We start from the raw sequence: 19716 nt of genomic DNA, 5'->3' as shown, positions 1-19716 counted from the left end.
TTATTATGAAAAGAGATCCCTCCCCCCCCCCCCCTATTTTTGAGGAGTTTATATTTTTCTGCAACATGCAATGTATTCTGTGATGCCAATTTGGACTTCCTTAATCACTCTTGCCATTTTTGGATATCTGAAATTTTATTCTAACTTGAATATTCATAACACAATTAATCCTGTATCTTGAAATGCTTTCTTCATCTTACAAAACTTTGCATCCTGGCTAATGACTCAGAAAAACAAACCAATCAAAACAATTACCATAGGACCAATGTTAATTCTTTAAATATCCTCTTGACATCTTGGCACACAGACAAGCATATAGCTAAGACTAAGGATCCAGGGGGATCTTTAGAGAGACCCTAAAAAGAATTCCAATCTTGAGATCTCCAAAACATATTGGAAATAACACAGCTGGTAACTAATTTCTGCATTATCAAGATAGCTGGTTAATTTTCTTAGAGGAAATAAAAGATCTAAATGACACATGGATTTTTTAGACTTTAATTCAATCCAGGCCCCTTTGGCCTTAATGCAGTTGAAACAGAATCAACTTCCACACTATCTGTGTTTAAAAGAAATGAGAAAATTGGAGAGAGACCATGCAGCTGGATTCACAGTCATAGCTGTCAGCTCGTGGTCCTGTGACAGATTCAATTCAGCCTTTCATCAAAGGGAGTTCCACTGGACAACTTCTCAAATGTTGGCGCTTCAGAAAACAAGACTAGCTTTTCTTACCAAAAAGGAAACGATTAAGTAAAAAATAAGCCATCTTATGTTGACCCTGTAACCTTCTCTCTGTTTTGACCAACTGAGTTTCGTGAGAATGGAAAAACACTAGCTAAATCAGTGGACAGCTGGGACAGCTCAGAGTAAGCCGAATTTGGAAATGGTTCCCTTGGTAACAGAAAAGGACATAGATCTCAGAAGAAATCAAGTAGTTGATTTCTTAGTCCATTTCAGTAAAATAAACCCAGTTAAACTTGGTAAATTATAAAGCCTTTTGCAAATATATAAAAATGATTAATCATCATACTCAACATAAACATGGTAGATAGAAAAATAAGAATAGTCTATTTCATTTAAAAAAATCAAGGTGACCAACAAACTTATAGTATCTATAATAAAAGATATACTTCTAAGTTGAATTCAGACCTTTGGAATCTTTTTTTTTTTTTTAAGGAAATTTGACCATGTATAGCTTTTAAGAGCACACAAATATCTATGTGTTATATTATAACAAATTATAATAAAAACTAAGTAAAAATGGCTACTTTTTCATCTAATACCAGAACTTATAAAGAAGTAGAAAATATCCAAGAATATCCAAATCAAATTAAATTGTATGTCTCATTTAGTTTTCTAGAAACACTTGAAAGATAATAGATGTCATTAAAAATACATCACAACCCAAATACAAGTCTGCCTGACACCAGGGAAATTAATGCCTTGGAGCGAATTGCTGGGAATTTTAGATTAATTTGTATGAAGACTGTGATAAAAGCTGTCACTGGCATAAACTCTGAGCAGTCACTCTTGAGGAAAGTGAATTCATTCTTGGTTAAGTTGCAGGCGTCCTTCCTGAGTCCATTTGGAAAGCATCCTTTCTCTGCAGCTACGTGGCACCTGAGCTGGCTCCTCCCTCTTGCTCAGGCCTTACCCTGAGTCCTCTGGTGGGGCCTCAACTCTTAGGCCAGGCAAAGTTTCAGCTTACACTTCTCCATTTCCGTGGTTCAGATTGATTTTGACCCCTGCCATTACTCCTGCTTCTTTGTATTTTACAACCTGTTCATTTGTAGCTTTCATCCCTGATTTCCACCGTTTCAAACCTCATTCAGGCTCATTTCATTGTTTCCTGCAGCAGCCATCCTATGACCCCATCCTGTGCTTCCACTGGCACGTTATAAAATAGCTTAAATAAGCAATTGAGAATGTTTGTATAAAACAAACAGTAACAGTAAAGTAAGATGACCAGGGAGGGAGGCTGTTCACCTTAACAAGGAAGAATAAAGGATTAAAAATAGATTTGAGCTGGGCCAGCATAGCTCAGTGGTTGAGGTTCCACCCATGAACCGGAGGCCATGTATTCGATTTCTGGTGAGGGCACATGCCCAGGTTGAGGGCTTGATCCCCAGTGTGGGGTGTGCAGGAGGCAGCCAATCAACAATTCTCTCTTATCATTCATTTTCTATTTCTCTCTCCCTCCCCCTTCTTCTCTGAAATAAATAAAAATATATTTAAAAAATAGATTTGAAAGATACATATTATAAAATGATGTATATGAGATGTATGGTAAAGACATTCAGATCAGATCATCTATCTATAGTTTTTAATTTTCTATTGAAGTGCTAATATGCTATTACTAAAGAAGGGAGCAAGAATTTTTATGCATATGCCAAAATTTTCAAGACCTGCAGATTTAAGACCTATAAGCCAGAAAAAAACTTAAAAATATCAAACATTTATTTTTCTGATTGTACAGATGATTGATAAAATAATTCAACTTAATCGTGTACTTAATCTTTCCAAATTAAGACTTGTAATGTAGGAAGGAAACTATCATTCTTATTGACTTCCTATGTACTAAAGATCATTCTGAATGATTTGGATTAAAAAAAAAAACCTTCTAACTACAGAATACCTCATGCATTTCAAAATTTAAGAGTAGTTCTATTTGATCTAATATGTTTCATTTTTCTTTGAACTTTTCTTATAATGCAAATGTACTCTGTGATAAATGAATTAAAGTACCAAAGACATTTCTTAGACAATACACATGAAATTTGGATTCATAAGGGAAACTTCCAAACCAATTAAAATTTAAAATTTACAATATAGTTAAATAGCTTCTAAAGCATTTGCAGAAAACGAAATAGACAAAATTGTCAATCTAGGTCAAGAGAGTATCAAGTTTGAATTGTATACTTTCAGGAAGTCACAAACATCTAGTTAAACATTCTAGATTACTAAGAAAGTAAACATTTCTAAATTTGCCTTTTTGCAAGAAATCATCTGTAGAGTTCAAAATTCATATGATCATTATAAAAACAGATAATCTATAATAATCATCTCCAAGAATCATTATTTCTTTTTTTCACTACAATGTAGGAGTATATCCAAAAATTCAAAAGAATTTATTATGTTACTCTCTAAACAAACTTTAAGCCTCATCTTCCTTTGTTGGTCATTTGCTCATGTGACTTTCTTTTTCTTTTTCTCTTTTTTTTCCCCCCCCCAAATATTTTATTGATTTTTTTACAGAGAGGAAGGGAGAGAGATAGAGAGCTAGAAATGTCAATGAGAGAGAAACATCAACCAGCTGCCTCTTGCACATCCCCTACAGGGGATGTGCCTGCAACCAATGTACATGCCCTTGACTGGAATCAAACCTGGGACCTTTCAGTCTGCAGACCAACGCTCTACCACTGAGCCAAACCGGTTTTGGCATGTGACTTGCTTTTTCATTATCACCTATCAAGTCATCTTTGAAGCCAGGCAAAGGATGTTGGTTTAACCTTTAGAAAGTTTAGATGGTTGTGTTGTAGAAATTCCAAAAGAGCTTGGAGTGGGTTTTAGTTCAGCTGGGCTTAAGTGGGGGCGGAAAAAAAACACACGGTCTTTCTAAGGCAAATCACATCAACACAGAGCAGCCTGGGACCTTGAGCACTCAGCTTGATGCAATTCAGAATTGTGTCTACTCAGTAGCCCTGACATTGAAAAAGGTTCATAGGAGAAGGTATCACCTCTTAATGGCTTCATTTGTTGCAGTCACTGGAAAGGCAATCTCTCTATAATTATATCCCACTTCCCTTGTCTTGGAAACTTAAATATTCTACTTGGCTTTATTAATACTACATAACACTTATAACTTTGATAGAGTTCAAATCATGTTCAGAATGCACAAAACCAACTTGAATTCCAGTAAGTAATCTTAAAATAGGGCAGGTACTACTATGAAAGAGGAAACTGAGGCTCAGAGTAACATTAAGCAATCTGCAAAAGGCCATCTAGATTTTAGGCCAGAATGTGAGATATAATAACCCCTTAGGGCTCCAATTATATGGTTCACTTTCTTGGATTAGTTTTTTTTTTTCCCCCCCGGAAGTGAAACCCACATCTCAGGATAATACTATGGATGGATTGAGCAATCCCTTATTCTACAGAAGAGACAACCTGTGAAAGGAGATAAGCCTCTTACAAAGACTCCAAGCAGGCAACAGCAGTAGGAAAGTCCTTAGTGCCTTCCACAGAAGAAAGCTAATCACTGTATGAATGATCTTAATTAAATGTGAATGCATTCCTACTGAATGCTGTGGGAAAACACAGCCCTTACTGGCTGCTTTTCCCATAGTGCTTAGTAGTAATACCTTCAAATTCAATTAAGATAATTCATAGAGTGATTAGCTTCATTATACGTGGAGACACAAGGGACTGTCCAGTTGCCAAACTGTATGTATGGTCTGTATGAGATAGGCCTGTTCCTCTCTTGTGTGTTGTTCTTCAGTGAACACAAGAAGAAGTAAATCTCACGGTGACATAACGCACGGAACTTCTAAATTCCACTGAAAGGCAGTGAGGAAATTATGGTGCTCTTTTCTGGACTGGTTTAAAGGTTAAATGTTCTCAAACCAAATAAGTTTTTCAAATACTTATCCTTTTTAACAAGCTGGTGGTAAACAACTGATGAAGCTCTTATGGAGCCAGGAGAGAAGACACAACTGGACACTCATTTTGGGTCAATGGAGACCAAGAGGTTAGGTTCAGGACCCTGAATATTCCAGTTGTGAAATGCTGCCTGGAAAGACCCAGGTGTATCCCGGGGGATAAAGGTCTAGGGGCTCACTTGCCTGTGTTTCCCAATGCAAGACATTTAGTACTGAGGAAATTACCAAGGAACCAACTAACCAACAACACAGACCCAACCTTTAAGCCACATGTCTGGTAAATTCCATCTACTTCACATTGCCACGATATAGACGGTAAGCATACAGAGAACCACTGTTACTTAAGATACAGTATTCTGGTTCCTGATTTCAGCCCAACAGGGGATGACTATTCATTAGTTTGATTATTCATATTCATTAAATGACTATTCACAAAACATCATTATATAATCATTTACACAATTTTTTAAAAAGGCTTCTCTGTTTCCAGATGCTTATATGAACAAATAGTATATTTACCCCTAGTGGTTCTCAACTGGGGACATCACTCTCCCCATTCCAGGGGACATCTGGAAATATTAGAGACCTTTTTGTCACAACTGGGGAGAGTTTGCCACTAGATCTAGTGCAGGGAGGCCAGGGATGTTACTAAATATCTACAATGCAGAGAGCCTGGCACAACAAAGAAATCTTAGACCCCAAATAACAGCAGTGCTCAGGTGAAGAACCCCAACCCTGAAGAAAGCAAGCAAGATTTGAACACCCCGTAGAATGAACATTTCTGTAGGAAGAACTCCCAATCATGTTGTTGCAGCCATTTTTCATATACCGTGAGCCCTTCACGTTACATGTGACTCACTGCAGGCCTCCACTACTCCGCTGCCAATTGTTCTAACAGATAGGCATCTTGAATTCTACAATAAATAAATTTTACAGAGCCCTCATTTTGTTTGTAGACAATAAAATTCTACAATAAATAAATTTTTCCAGAGCCCTCATTTTGTTTGTAGACAATAAAAAGGCAGAAACATGTTAACAGTAAGCAAACCACATCTTTTTAACCTTAATTTCTCCTTTCTTCCCTGACTTATGTAATCGAATACTTATTTACATTTTCTTTCACCTTTTGCATTGTTCTAAGAATTCTAAAACAAATAATAATGTGATAAAATACAGAGTAGTATTTTGTAAAAACACAACTATATACAAGTGATCAACTGGGTTCTTCATCAAGGCACTTGTAGGCTTTTTAAAGAGACAATTTTCTAGTAATATTTTAACTATTTAAATCTCTACAATATGTTTTAAAATATTAATAGTAGAAATTCCAATATTCCAAATAGTCTAGTAATATCTTAGATACTTAAATTGTCTATCAATATGTTTTAAAGTAATGAGAATAAGAAGATATTTATGAGCCAAACTGAAAATTTGATTGTGTCTAAGACTTTGCCCACAGTTTATATTAGAATACCACCCCAGAGCTAACTTATTTTTTTTTTTTTAAGTATTGACATAAAACTTAAAGCAAACAGCGACATTTGGATACCTACAGAACCAAGCCTGTGGATTTCTTCTTGATTTACTCTTCTCACTGTCCGTCTCTTCTTCCAAAATTCACTGGGTTCCCGTTTGAAAACCTTTCCTCGGAAGCTCATTGTATTGCTGTCATTTGATTCGCAAAATATTTTAAAAATGTTAATTTTTGTCAAACCTCTTTCTTCTGAAGTCTCACCAGGCCTAAGGATTTTTTCTTCTCTGATAAAAAGGGAAATGCTCATGCTACATTAACATAACTCACCCAAAAGGAAAAGAAAACCGACAAGTTACCGCTTCCTGTAAGTAACTAACTCCCAGCTGTTCAGCTAGGTTTCTGTGCAAGTCTTCTTAGTCACCTGCTTTAGAGCAAGACAACAACACAAGGGGACTTTGGACATCTAAGAGAACCACTCATAGTGAAATAAACCAGATGCTGTAAATCCACCCATGGAACCAAAATCAAGATTGAATCAAAGAGCTAATTTACTGTAAGGGTCTATGTCTGCCACTTAAATGGCCATCCAAACTATATCAGTCTGGCTAGATCCAAAGGTAAACTATAATAATACACCTGAGATCTGAGACATCTGTTTAAGGCAGTTGCTCATGAAAATGTAGTTAAATTAGTGGTTTTCCTAGAGATTTGCCCAAGACAATTAGGGAACAAGAAGAAAATATTAGAACTGAATTTATATTGTTTATCTAAATAAAGAAAATTAACTCAGATGCCTTGATTTTCTATGCCAAATGGTCACAAGGGTTCAAATAGTTAATTCCCTAATCTTTAGAGTTTTGCTCATTTTCTCTGGGGTTGTGTAAAAGTGCAACTCTTCCCTCAAACCCACCAAAATACTCCTTCCTGTTTTATTTTTCTTCATAGCACTTAGCAGCATGACACACTGCTGTATGTTTTACTTATTATTCAAATTATGATATGTCTTCTATTAGACTTTATGCTCCATGAGAGTAGAGTCTGCCTCATTCACTGTATCTTTCAGTGATTAGAACAGTATATAATTAAGTTTAATGAAAAAATAAATGGGGCCAAAACCAGTTTGGCTCAGTGGATAGAGCGTTAGCCTGCGGACTGAAAGGTCCCAGGTTCGATTCCGGTCAAGGGCAAGTACCTTGGTTGTGAGCACATCCCCGGGGGGGAGTGGGGGGGTGGTGGTGGTGGTGCAGGAGGCAGCTGATTGATGTTTCTCTCTCATCGATGTTTCTAACTCTCTATCTCTCTCCCTTCCTCTCGGTTAAAAAATCAATAAAATATATATATATATATATATATATATATAAAAAGAAAAAAGAAATGGGAGTTTACATTGATTGTGCTTAACAATGAATCTTGTCCATATGCATATTGTGTTTTGAAAGATTAGTTATGATAAGAACTATATAATTTATAAATAAACATAGAATATGGGAGTATAGTCAATATTTTCCTATGAGGTGGATGAGATAAATATTTGGAGACCACAGGACTAGGAAATAATTGACTAAACTTTAAAAGGTTGGTTCTAAAATCCCATTATATGAGACAGCTATCCAGTTTCTCAAGATTCTGTTTATTGGAGCTCACCAGCTTGATGTCAGTGTTGAAGAAACCTTTTCTTGTCCATGAAGCACAATGTGGGCTATAAAGATAGTTTAAGGAATATTTCCACTGAGGACTGATCCCCATGACTACCTTGGTAGAAGAAACCCCCACCAACTCTTCTAGGAGGTGAGTCTTGAGGAAAGAATCCTATGAAGTGTGCTCTCTATTAAATCAGGGAGGGTCAGTGGAGGGCACCTTTGTATAGAGCACTGTATGATGTGCAATGTGAATAGAAGCAAGAAGCTTAACCAGGAGAACAATTTCTGTGTAAGAGGTTCTCAATGTTCTGGGGGTTTTGAACTTTAAGAAAGAAAAATAACAAGGCTGTTAACTAGCCCACAAATTTCGCTCATGTCCTGCCTGGAAGGAGGATTCAGGCTACAGGGGGAAATGGGCAGCCAACAGGAGGAGGGATCAATGAGTAAGCACGTTGTGGTTGGTGCAGAGGCTTTTGTTACAGGGCCTGCTTTTCTTCCTAATGCTCAGCATGTTGAACAGTGGAGGTGCAGGGAGGCTGCCATACATGATTCCAACTTGCAAAGCAGAAATGAATGGTCCCAGAGATCCTGGGCCTGTTGCTAATTTCTTTCAGGTCTTTACTCAGATGTTTCTTCTTCAGAAAGCCTCCCTGACCATCATTTTAAAACTGTAGCTCCTCCTCTAAATACTTCTGACAATCCTCCCTTGCTTTTTTTGGCCATAGAGAAAATGGGATAAGAGATTGAGGAGGCCTCTTTCAAAAGCCACGAGAAAAATAGCAAGATGCTATAAAAACAGCACCTGGAGGGGCAAACTATATCATTAATCTTAACTGGCTCAAGGAAGCAACCAGGAATTCCACAGAGCAAAAGCCCTTTGATCCAGGGTCATTCAATATTTGGGAATTCCACTGTATGTCTTTACCCTAAAAAGATCTCACCCTCTAAATAACTTTCACATTTGTTCCATGAGCAGGTATATTAGAGTATATACTGAGTTTTCAGATTTACTTGTTTTTCATTATATGTGTGTACCAGTGGAGTCCCTTGGCCTGGCTGGGGGATTGGACTGAAACCAGCTCTCTGACATTCCCCAAAAGGTCCCAGATTGTGAGAGGCACAGGCCAGGCTGAAAGACCCCACCAGTACACAATCAGGCCAGGGAGGAATGGGGGAGGTTGGCCAGCTGGGAAGGGATTGTGGGAGGGCCCTGGGGTGTGTCTTGCCCATCTAACAGCCCATCTCACTCAGTTTGAATCTACCAGACCTCAGCAGCAAGCTAACCTACTGATCGGAGCATCTGATTCCTGGTGGTCAGTGCACATCATAGCGACTGGTCAAATGGTAGACTGTCTGCCCCCTGGGGGTGAGTGCACATCATAGTGAGCAGTTGAGCTCTCTTAGCATATCATTAACATATTATGTTTTGATTGGTTGAACGGCCAACCAGTTGATGGGAAATTTAGTATATTAGGCTTTTATTATATAGGATTATAAACTCTGAGTTACCTAATGTCCTGGTGTTAGACAGTAGCTGCAAATAGTATTTTACAATCCCTTTTGGACTGTGGATCCATTTGAGAATCTAATAAAAACTATGGATTCACCAGAAAATTGTAAATATCAGAAAGTGTACATGCAAGTGTATGTCACAAATGTCGAAGTTCATCTGAGGACCCTCATGCCCAAGGTACTGTAAATTCATAACTCAGAGTTTTAGAAGATTCAGAAGTTTTAGAATGAATATTATATTAAAAATCTTGAGCAACTCTTAAAATGACTTCCTCTCTTTCTATTATTTGCATCTAGTCTCTCCTCTATTCCTCTTTAGGCGCCACGTTTCTTTATCTGCAGCCCCTCCCACTCTGTGACTTCTGCAATATGAAAATGACTCATTTCTCTCCTGGATTAACTTTTATTGCAGCCCCTTAAATACTGGTAAAGGGAGGCATTGTGAGGCAACATATGGGGTTGTCAGATAGCCATAAATGCAAAGGAAAGGAAGATCCAGCAACATGAAGTGGTGTTCCCTGGATGGCACTGTTGGAGAACTCTATTGAGCTTTGCCTTCCTTGATTTCAGACCAAGCCTATTTATCCAGCATTCTATTATACCCCACACCATTCCAACAAATTCCCTTTCAAGTTCAGAAATATGTTGGCAATCAAAAAAACCTAACTAGAACATTGGGCAAGAATGGAAAATAAAGAGAAATTCCTTGTGGCTCAACCACAAGCAATCACTGGGAAGTTCATTAGAAAAGAAATCTGATACCAACAAATAGTCAGAATTGATGAAGTACTATATTCAAGGCATTGCTGGGCTTCATAAGAAGTACATAACATCCTTTCTAGCCCTAAGAATCTTGAACCCGAAGAGGAGTTCTAGAATTTGAACTCGTCTGGGAAAGCTTTATAGTAAAGGTAGAACCTAATTATTAGATGAGAGTGAAGTAGATGAAAAAAGGGTAAAAGATACTCTAGGGAAGGGGAATGTAGTGCAGAAAAGGCATAAGATATAAACATTAAAATTGTAGGATTTGCAGTCATCTTGGGCCAAATCCTAGGTCCACCACTTCCTGACTGTGTGTCTTTCAGCCAATCACTCACTGTCTCTAAGAGTAAGTTCCCTCTTCTGTAAAATAGGGATAGCATGGTAGCCAACTCAGAAAGTTTGAAAATAAATGAGATGGCCCTTTTAAAAATTTCATCACATTGCATGGTACATAGTAAGCATAACTATTAGTTGTTACAAAAGCTAAGAGGCACGCCAAAACAGGATGTTTAAGAAAAAATTGGAAGTTCAGCCTGTCTAAAGCCAAGGGTTGAATAAGAGAGAAGAGGTAGAAACTATTAGAAAAGAGAAGTCAGGGCCAGTTCATGGAGGACTGAATGCTGAGATAATGAATGTTTCCACTGTATCCTGAAAGCCATGGGAGACCCCTGGAGGATTTTTTAAAATTACAATTAAATTAGTGCCTTTGGGAGATGCATTTGGTAGCTATATGCAGGCTGGATTTGGAAGAATGTGATCCATAGACAATTTGCATTAATCCAGGTGTGAGCATAGAGTGGTGGAGGGCAGAAAACTTGGCAACAAAAACAGATTTCAGGGAGATTACCCATAAAGACTTGGCAACTAAATGGAAAAGAATAACTGAAATTTACTAAGCGGATACTAGTTGATGGGTGCTGGTCTAAGGTTTACAGTACCTTATTTCAGCCATGCAACAATCCTGTGAGGTAGGTATTATTATTGTGATCAGCAGCCCAGTTTTATAGAGGACGTTACTTGAGTCCTGAGAAGGGATGCAACTGGCCCAAAGTTCCAGATCAAATAATAAGCACATCTGGAATCTAAACCGGGCAGTCCAGGTTCACAGCTCATGCCCTTAACCAGAAGAGAGGTTCACAGATGTCAGCAGGTTTAGGAGTTTGGCCATCAAGAAAGCAGATAATATGACTGAGGAACACAGGAAGGTCAGAAGAAAGGACTTGTTTTCCTGCTAATGCTGACTTAGAGACTTATTGGGCATCAGACCAAGAAGAAGACAAATGGGCATGTCTAGCACCATTGTTATATGTGTGCCTCGAGCTCAGGAAAGAGTCAGGTCTATAGATATGAGGCTGAAAACCATCAAAACAGTTAAAATTTAAAGTCCAAAAATAATAAAACTTACGGAGAACAGAGTAGTATGGAATTGAGAATACAGGTTTTTTTTCTTTCTTTCTTTTACTTTTTACCTTGTAATTGAATTTATTGGAGTGACATTGGTTAATAACATTACATAAGTTTCAGGTTGACAATTCTATAATACATCATCTGGATATTGTATTGTGTATTCATCACCCCAAGTCAAGTCTCCTTGAATACAGTCTTGAAATTCTTTTACATATGACAGATGGAAGGCGGTTTATGAAACTGAGAGGCCTAGAGATAAAGGGGAAATCTACCAGGGCAGTGCAGCGTCCAGATGCACTGGGGAGGGGAATTCAAGGAAGGTGGTGCATGGCATCTGGGCTGAGATTCAAGTAGGACCCAAGGATGTCCAAAAAGATTCAGTGTGAGAGATAAGCAAGGTGAAAACTAAGAACTTTGCAGTCTTGGATTCAGGCATATCTATGTTGGAAGCCTCTTCAGCCATCTATTAGATGACTGCCAGAAAGTTACCTCTGCCTGCCTGTTTCTTATATCTACAATGAAGCAATTAGTTGTAACTTATGGGGCTGTTGTGAAATAATGTTAGTACCTGGCATTGAGGAAAGATACATATTGTGTGTATGTATATATAATAGCTAAGATTCCTATATGTACCTATAATGTAAACTTTTATTTATTGAATATGACTGGTATTTACCAGGTCTACCTAGGTATATAATCAATGTATAGACACACCTATACCATATGCATATACATGTACATACAAAATACAGAAACACACACACATATATATATATAAAACTTGACACATATAATATATATATATATATATATATATATATATATATATATATATATGTATATATATATATATATGCTCCAAGTTTTGGTCCCATGGTGTCCAGACAGAGGAATTAAGTTATCAATTTTCAATAGATGAGAGTTTGGTTGTTTGGAAGTTAGTGAAGATGGGAAGAAGAAATAGGAATCTGAGTGCTAAGATGTCAGACATTTAAGAAAAGGTTCTGCTACTCTGCATTACTTTTCTATTGCTGATGTAACAGAGTGGCACACATTTAGCAGCTAAAATCAGCACCCATTTATTTTCTCATAGACTTCATGGGTCAGAAATCCAGGTACAATGTATTTCAGCCAAGTCTCTTCTTGAGGCTGAAATCCAAGTGTGTTGTTGACAGAATTAATTCCTTGCAGTTTTTGGACTGAGGTCCCCAGTTCATGGCTGTCTGTCAGCCAGGGGTCATTATCAGTGTCCAAAGGCTGCTGGCTTTCTGTGCTCATCTTTCTAAGCCAGAAGCAACAGGTGGAATCCTCTCACACTTGGAATCTCTCTGACTTTTCTTTCTACCTCATCTCTCTTAAACCTCTCTTGCTGCTGCACCTAGTCTAACCAGAGAAAAGTCTTGGCTGGTAAGGCCTCATGTGATTCGATTAGTTGTACCCAGATAATACAGGATAATTTCTATATCTTAAGGCCAGTTGATAAGTAATTAACATCTGCAAAGCCCCTTCACAGCAGCACTAAGATTAGTGTTTTATTAAACAACCAGAGTGTTTGGGAGGGGGGCATCTTTAGAAAATTGTCTCTTACATAATCTTATTCTAGACAACAGTTCAGCTTTGGTGCTTATCTCTTAAGAATAATTTTAACATCAAAAATGTATCAAGAAGATGGTGTAGGTGAAGACAAACCTGGCTTTTGAGGGTCGTTTCACTGAGCATGGCAGTGGGATGCAGGTTGCCATAGGGCTAAGAAATGAGTAAGAGAAAATAGAATTGTGGCTGATAAACAGCAACCTGGAAAAACTGAGCAGTAAATTAAAGTTGAGACACAGAATGCTAGTTGTGGGGATGGACAGCAGAACCAAACAGACAAATCTGGAAGATGAAGAATGGTAGAGACGTAACCAAATATAGAAATACAAAGGCAATAAGGCAAAGCAACAAGTTATGAGAAGGTAATCTCTAAAATGTTTAAATATGTTTATACAACAATTCAATAGGCTGTAACATCAGCAAATGGCATCCACCTTTAATCTAAGAAACCAAAGGATAGAAACATGCATTTCGTTGACAATGGATAAAAATCATCCAAAAAGTACCATTAGAGATGCAGAGTAACTGAAAACTTGGTGGTTAAGACTTAGATAACTAACGTGACGTCGTAACTGAATCCACAAAACCTAATTTGAGCAACTGGCAAAGCACTTCCTGTTCATTCCCACTGCTTTCTTTACCACCTCTTCATTCAGTCTTCTCCTTATTCCAGTTTATTTTACCAGTTGAGCTTTTCAAGATATACTACAGCTATTTCTTCACTGATAGAATATGTCTAAGTAACTCATTTTATTTTTTTCTCTTCCATTTCCAATAGATTCCCCTTTGCCAGAGGGTTTGCATGCTGCCCAGCCTTTGTTTCCTGGGGAACACCAGGCTCGTCCACAGTGCATCTCCAAGTTCAGCTCCCACGGTACCTCGTTTAGGGGAAGTAAAGCACAGCGGCTACTTCCTCCTTCACTGTGGTCTCTCCTGAACCTGGCCCCAGGCAGAAGTGCTCTTCAAGTTAGCAGCACTGAGCCTCACTACTTCCTGCTCGGAAAGTCTGCGCTGAACAGACCGAGAGAGCCTCAGACCTCTCTAGGGGAGTTTAAATGAACATCGCAAACCCTCCTATGTCTAAGTGTGGAGTTTTTCCTGTTCACTAACAGCAAATTCAAATAGCATGACTTTTAGTAAAACATACTTCTAAATTTCATGGAAAAGAAAGGACCATGCAATCTAAATCGCACTGAGGGAGAATGCCAAAATGCCAAAAATAGAAACAGATTTCAATTATGTGCATGAGTATATGTTATGTACTGTGTGTGATGTGTGTCTTTGTGTTCTTGTTGTGTATGTGTGCATGTGATAGGCCTAAGTGATCTATATGAATTAAAATGATTTATGGTATTCCATTCATAGCCCTTCAAACATGTATGAAGGTGTAATGATATTTGTTTATATTATTGAATTTAAATAAGTCTCTGGAATAAGAATTTCCATTTAATCAGGGTTTAATGGGGGGTGGGGGTTAAAAAACTAATTTCTTACAGAATTTAGTGAACCTTTCATAGAATCATTAGCATCTGTGAAGGGGCAGACTTTCTTCTTTTCAACTTTATCATTGGCCACAGACTTTCATTGGGAAAAACCTTGTAGCAGATACTCATACATCTTGCCAATAAGTGTCTTAATGCAATATTTAGTAAATGAGGAACAGTGATTTTAGTGTTTTCCTTTTTCTCAATTTCCTGATGAGATAGGAATGTATCACCCATTTGAAGTTCTTGCTACCAATGGCAAAGATATCCAACCATCTTCAAGAAGCCAGCTTTAGCTTGGTATGGTGCAAAGTGGGAAATCCCTAGGAGAGGCAAATGTTCATTCTAACAGAGACTTCCCTTTCATTCCATCCCCGCTACCATACTCAGAGCCAGGACCTAACAACACCAAATTACAACAAAAATAGACACCTATTATATGATATTCTAAGCTTATGTTTCATACAAACAAATACAGCCTGGATTGTTAATGCCCTTTAAAAAAGCCACACAGCTAAAATTTCACCTAGAATATAGTATTCTTTTCCCATTAAACATAGTCAAACCCAAAGCAACATAATTCTCAAGCCACAAGAATTTTTCAAACATGCAGTACCTGACTATTTAGTCAGTGGCACTGACTATTTTTCTCTTAGATTGTCAAATTAAAAAATAAATGACAACAGCCAACACAACAATAACTGTCTAGTGTGAATGAATCAAAATTATACCTAGTTTTTGTGTGTGTTTTTTGTTTGTGGCACACAAAAAAATACGTTATTTGTGTGCTGCAGAAATTTAGTAATTTAGTTTTTGTGTGCCATTGGATGAAAAAGGTTGAAAGTCACTGATTTATCTTTTACTGAAGACTAAACTTTCTAGGTTGAGGCACATAAGTTCACCAATAACCAGACGAAGGCACACAAATATAGCCTCCCAAAAGATGGGAGCTGAGGGACTTTGAATCAATGGTATTACCTTTGATCATTGAGGGACAATTGCCCATAATCATTTTCCCCAAGAGACATATGCATCTTCTCTGCTGGCTGGCTGGGATCCCATACCAGCTTCTCACTGCTGGCAAAGTTAACTACAGAGGAGAGTTCCTTCTTTTGAAATAAATTAAGCACCCCAAATCGTCCTCCTGTATTCATTCCAGTTGTTAATTATTGCTGTCAATACAAATGTCACCAAATGTCTAATAACTACCTTGAAAATGACACTGTACTCGAGAGTTATGAGGAAACCAAGGTCTTTCATATCCGTGAAGCTCCAAAAGAAAAGTTTGTAATTTATATGGCATTGGCATTACAGAGGTTTTAGTCTTGTGGGCTTTTTACTACAGAAAGATGTGTCTTTATCAGGGAAGGTCAATGAAAGGTTCTCACCTAAGCAATTTTAATGAGGGAACAAACTGTCGTGTAAATACCAAATCCTGAGCAAGATGCAAACATTATTCAGACCAATAACTGTTGGCTAGTGGATCTGTTAGACTAGCGGAAATCTGTGCAGCCAGTCTGCCCCCAAAACAATTCCTTTAATGGCGTCATAATGCATTCGGATCTTGTAAGGTGACAGAGGAGACAAGTGAATATACTCTGATTTAAATGTATAATGACTTGCACTGTAGAAATTAGAAAATAATGGATGGGACTTGGCTTTTCAATAAAAAAAAATTTTTTTTGTGCTTTGCAGAAAATTAATTGTTGGATTTTTCTTGTTCAGCTGTGAGCACTTGCAGTAAATTCTTGACTTTTTAAAAAAATATATATATTTTATTGATTTTTAAAAAAATATATTTTATTGATTTTACACAGAGAGGAATTGAGAGGGACAGAGAGTTAGAAACGTCGATGAGAGAGAAACATCGACCAGCTGCCTCTTGCACACCCCCCACTGGGGGATGTGCCTGCAACCAAGGTACATGCCCTTGACCGGAATCGAACCTGGGACCTTTCAGTCCGCAGACCTATGCTCTACCACTGAGCCAAACCGGTTTCAGCAAACTCTTGACCTTTTGATGTGTGGTAGCTCCAAGTTCCCAATTAAAGGACGCATTAACCTCTCACTATTTGTTCTGCATCTCACCAGCAAACCAGAGGGACTAAAACGACAGGAAATGAGAATTGGGTAGCTCTGCAAAGGATACCAGTATCTATTTAATCTGGCTTATTAGAATAGAAGCCAATGCAGAAAGGCTCTGATTCTCTGCCAAACATTTCTTGGTCCTGGGCCAGGGCCAGGTATCAGTGACAGCGAGATCAGTCCCAGAGTCCGTGTGGGAGATGGTGGTACAGCCAAAACAATCCATAGAAGTACCAGAAGGCAGAGACTAAGGGTGAAGAGGAGAATACCAATAAAGAACATGAGGTCTAGGTCAAGGAGGAGTTCGGATAGGCACAGAGATCTAAGCCAGGCGCTGAACATGGTGGGACTTGGAAAGAACCCCCAAAGCAGATCTTCACACGGGAATGCTGTTGAAGGGACTGATTCCTGGGCCCATTCCAACTCCTCAGGAGGTCTCATAGGGGGTTCTGTAATCTGTCAATATGAATATCACCCAATGTCTAACAACTACCCTTTGTTACAAACATCCACATAACTTATCTGAAGATGCGACATGGACCACACTTTAAAAAACAACCTGGAAGCTGGTTCACCTGATAGTTTTCTCAGGCAGAGAGTCAGATAATTATAGTTTCCTGTGGGTCACCACCTTCCAATGCAAATTGTTTTGTATATTATATTTAGAAATCATATTTAGAAAATCAAATATTTCCTTATGGATATACAATTGGGCCGAATGAACTAAACAGCCACATCACCCTGACTGTTTGGGGGACCCAGGAGATAACCCTGGAGTGAAACCAGCCATAGAAAACTGGGCTTCAGTAATATCCCACCCTTCAATTTCACTTCACTTCTTATTCATTGGCCATTTCTTACTTGGACTTTGTAATGCTGGTCATACTTGTCTCCGTTATGATCTAAATCAGGTTTTCTCAAACCTGGCACTATTGACATTTTGAATTAGGCACGTAGGGGTTTGTCCTCTGTATTGCAGATGTTTAGCAACATCCCTGGCCTTGACTCCCAGTAACCCTCCCCTCCCACACCCCTTGTTATGACAACCAACAAAGTCTTCAGCAATGGCCAAAATTCTCTGGAGGGTGGGCAAGGAGGAAAAATTCACTCCCACTTGAAAATCTCAGATCCAAATTTTACTGCAAATTATTCTCCCTCAATATTTCTTTGATGACAGCTTTCAGGCCCCAAAGGCACTGCAAGTTCACTTCAGACCAGGCTTAGCTCATCTTGAAAGCCAAGTTGATAACCCCTTGTTCACAAGAATCTCAGAGCTACTGGCCTTAAAGTCTGTCCTCTCTCTCACTTTTCTATATGCCTCAAAATCCCACTATCAGAATTAGTCTGTGAGTCTGGGTATCTGTTCCTATTCTGGGCTACCCCTGTTAATACACAGCTATTGCTTGCCTGGGGGAAAAAAATAAACAAAGCCATGAGAGTCTTCAATAACTTAGCACATCACAATAGGCACGCTGGGCACCTAGGCAAAGCCCCACGGAATTAGAGAGAGGAATGGCATTGTAATGGTGTGAAAGATAAAGTTGGGAGTATGGTGTTTGCCATTGTGGGTATGATCACCGTGTTTTGATTCCTGGCCTTCCCACTTACTTTCTGGAGGCCTTTGGACAAGTTGCTCAACCTCTCTGAACCTGAGTTTTGTCATCTGCAAAATAAGGATAACTATAGTGGGTACTCCACTGAACACTGTGAGGTTTAATAAGAGTATATTTATAAAGTGCTTAGCACAGTGCCTGGAATATAATACAATGTCGATGAAGTCAGCCTTAAGTTTAATTGTGCACAGGAGGTGATCTAAGTGGGGCTGCTACAGTGTGTAAAAGGGGTTGCAAACAGGTCTAGTGTTTGTTCTCTGTGCATCAGAGGGAGAAGGTGAGGGCACAAGAAGGGCACTAGCTGCTTTGCAAGTGGCATTGAGAGGGAAAGGACATTCCAAAAATGAAGGAAGTGTCCAGAAGACCCTCTTAGCTTGGATGTGGATAATTAGGTTAAATAACCCTCCTCCCATGCACACCCCATCCTTCCACAACTGACCTCTTTGTGCTCACTGGATCTTGCAACACTGGCCATTTCATTTTTCAATCCCACTGTGTACAACTACAAAAGCTTCTAATTACACTATTTCTGGCCTCTCCCTCCATCCCACACAAAAGACCCAAATGCCAAGGAAGTTAAGAAAGCCAAGACTTAACCAATATCATATGCTTTTTTATCTTTTCATGGTTACTTTTCTGCCTAAGCAGGACTGTAAATTCCCCAAGCAATAAACAGTATCGTCTTTATGTCTGAACTGCACTGCATTTCCTTCTGGCATGTGGCAAATACCAACATTATAATTATCAATTCAATGTTTCAAACAGGAGAAAAGGGCATTGCTCTTCGCTCTGCTCTGTCTTATCCTTCTCCCTCCTCACAACTTTCCAAGACCACTGCAAGGTATTAAAATACACTGACAAGGAGACATTTATTCTGACTTTGTTAATTTTTGCAAGAGTGTCATAGATCGGGAAGAAGATCCGTTACCTAGATGTATTAAAGGCCTTTGGCAGCATTTAAAATTGGCATCCCTCTTGCTTTGGTTGGCATTCAGAAACCAGTTTTGTGGTCACTTCTTATCTCTCTGTTCCCATAAGTGCTGAGTGGAGACTGCCATGGGCAAGTCCTCTTCCTGTTCTGGGCAGAGAGCATCTGTGTTCAGGTGAGAAGAGCATTGGATGGCAGTCGGGAGGCCTACATTCAGGAAATCAGTCTATTCACTGACGCCTGAGGAACCTTGGGCAAAACAGTAATCTCTGGCCCTCTGTGTCCTAAAGTCTTTTTCATCCCCAAATTTCTATTTTTTTAAGTAAAACAACTTGTATCATCCATTCTGCAGACCAAATAATGATGTGGCTGAGAAAATAAGCTATTTCTTTTTCTTTTTAAACCTCAAGTGCCAACTGGAAAAGAAAATCTTACATTAGAGCATCTCTTTCTCCACCTCTTCCAGATGCTTTGTGATTCTCACTCCCTGTTCCCAGCTAGATTTCATTGCAGAAGGAAATAGCTGCACCTTCTTGCTAGATGACCTTGCCCTTGACATG

At 38.6% G+C, this 19716-nt stretch overlaps 1 protein-coding gene across 8 annotated transcripts in view; it reads right to left on the bottom strand.

Moving 5' to 3' along the window:
• Positions 1 to 19716, bottom strand: part of DOCK10 (dedicator of cytokinesis 10) — a 208063-nt gene that overhangs the window by 128466 nt on the left and 59881 nt on the right. For 2 of the 8 annotated variants that reach the window (XM_084891378.1, XM_084891379.1), the window contains exon 1: positions 6212 to 6412. The exons of the other annotated variants lie outside the window; for them this stretch is intronic. In XM_084891378.1, coding sequence (XP_084747504.1) covers positions 6212 to 6316 — 105 coding nt within the window. In that variant the 5' untranslated portion in view covers positions 6317 to 6412. Of the gene's footprint in view, positions 1 to 6211; positions 6413 to 19716 lie in introns of those variants that run through there. 8 annotated transcript variants of the gene reach the window in all.

The sequence above is a fragment of the Pipistrellus hanaki genome, assembly GCF_964339955.1.
Source record: "Pipistrellus hanaki genome assembly, chromosome: 8".
Lineage (NCBI taxonomy): Eukaryota > Metazoa > Chordata > Mammalia > Chiroptera > Vespertilionidae > Pipistrellus > Pipistrellus hanaki.
This window is presented reverse-complemented; position numbering and strand designations above follow the sequence as displayed.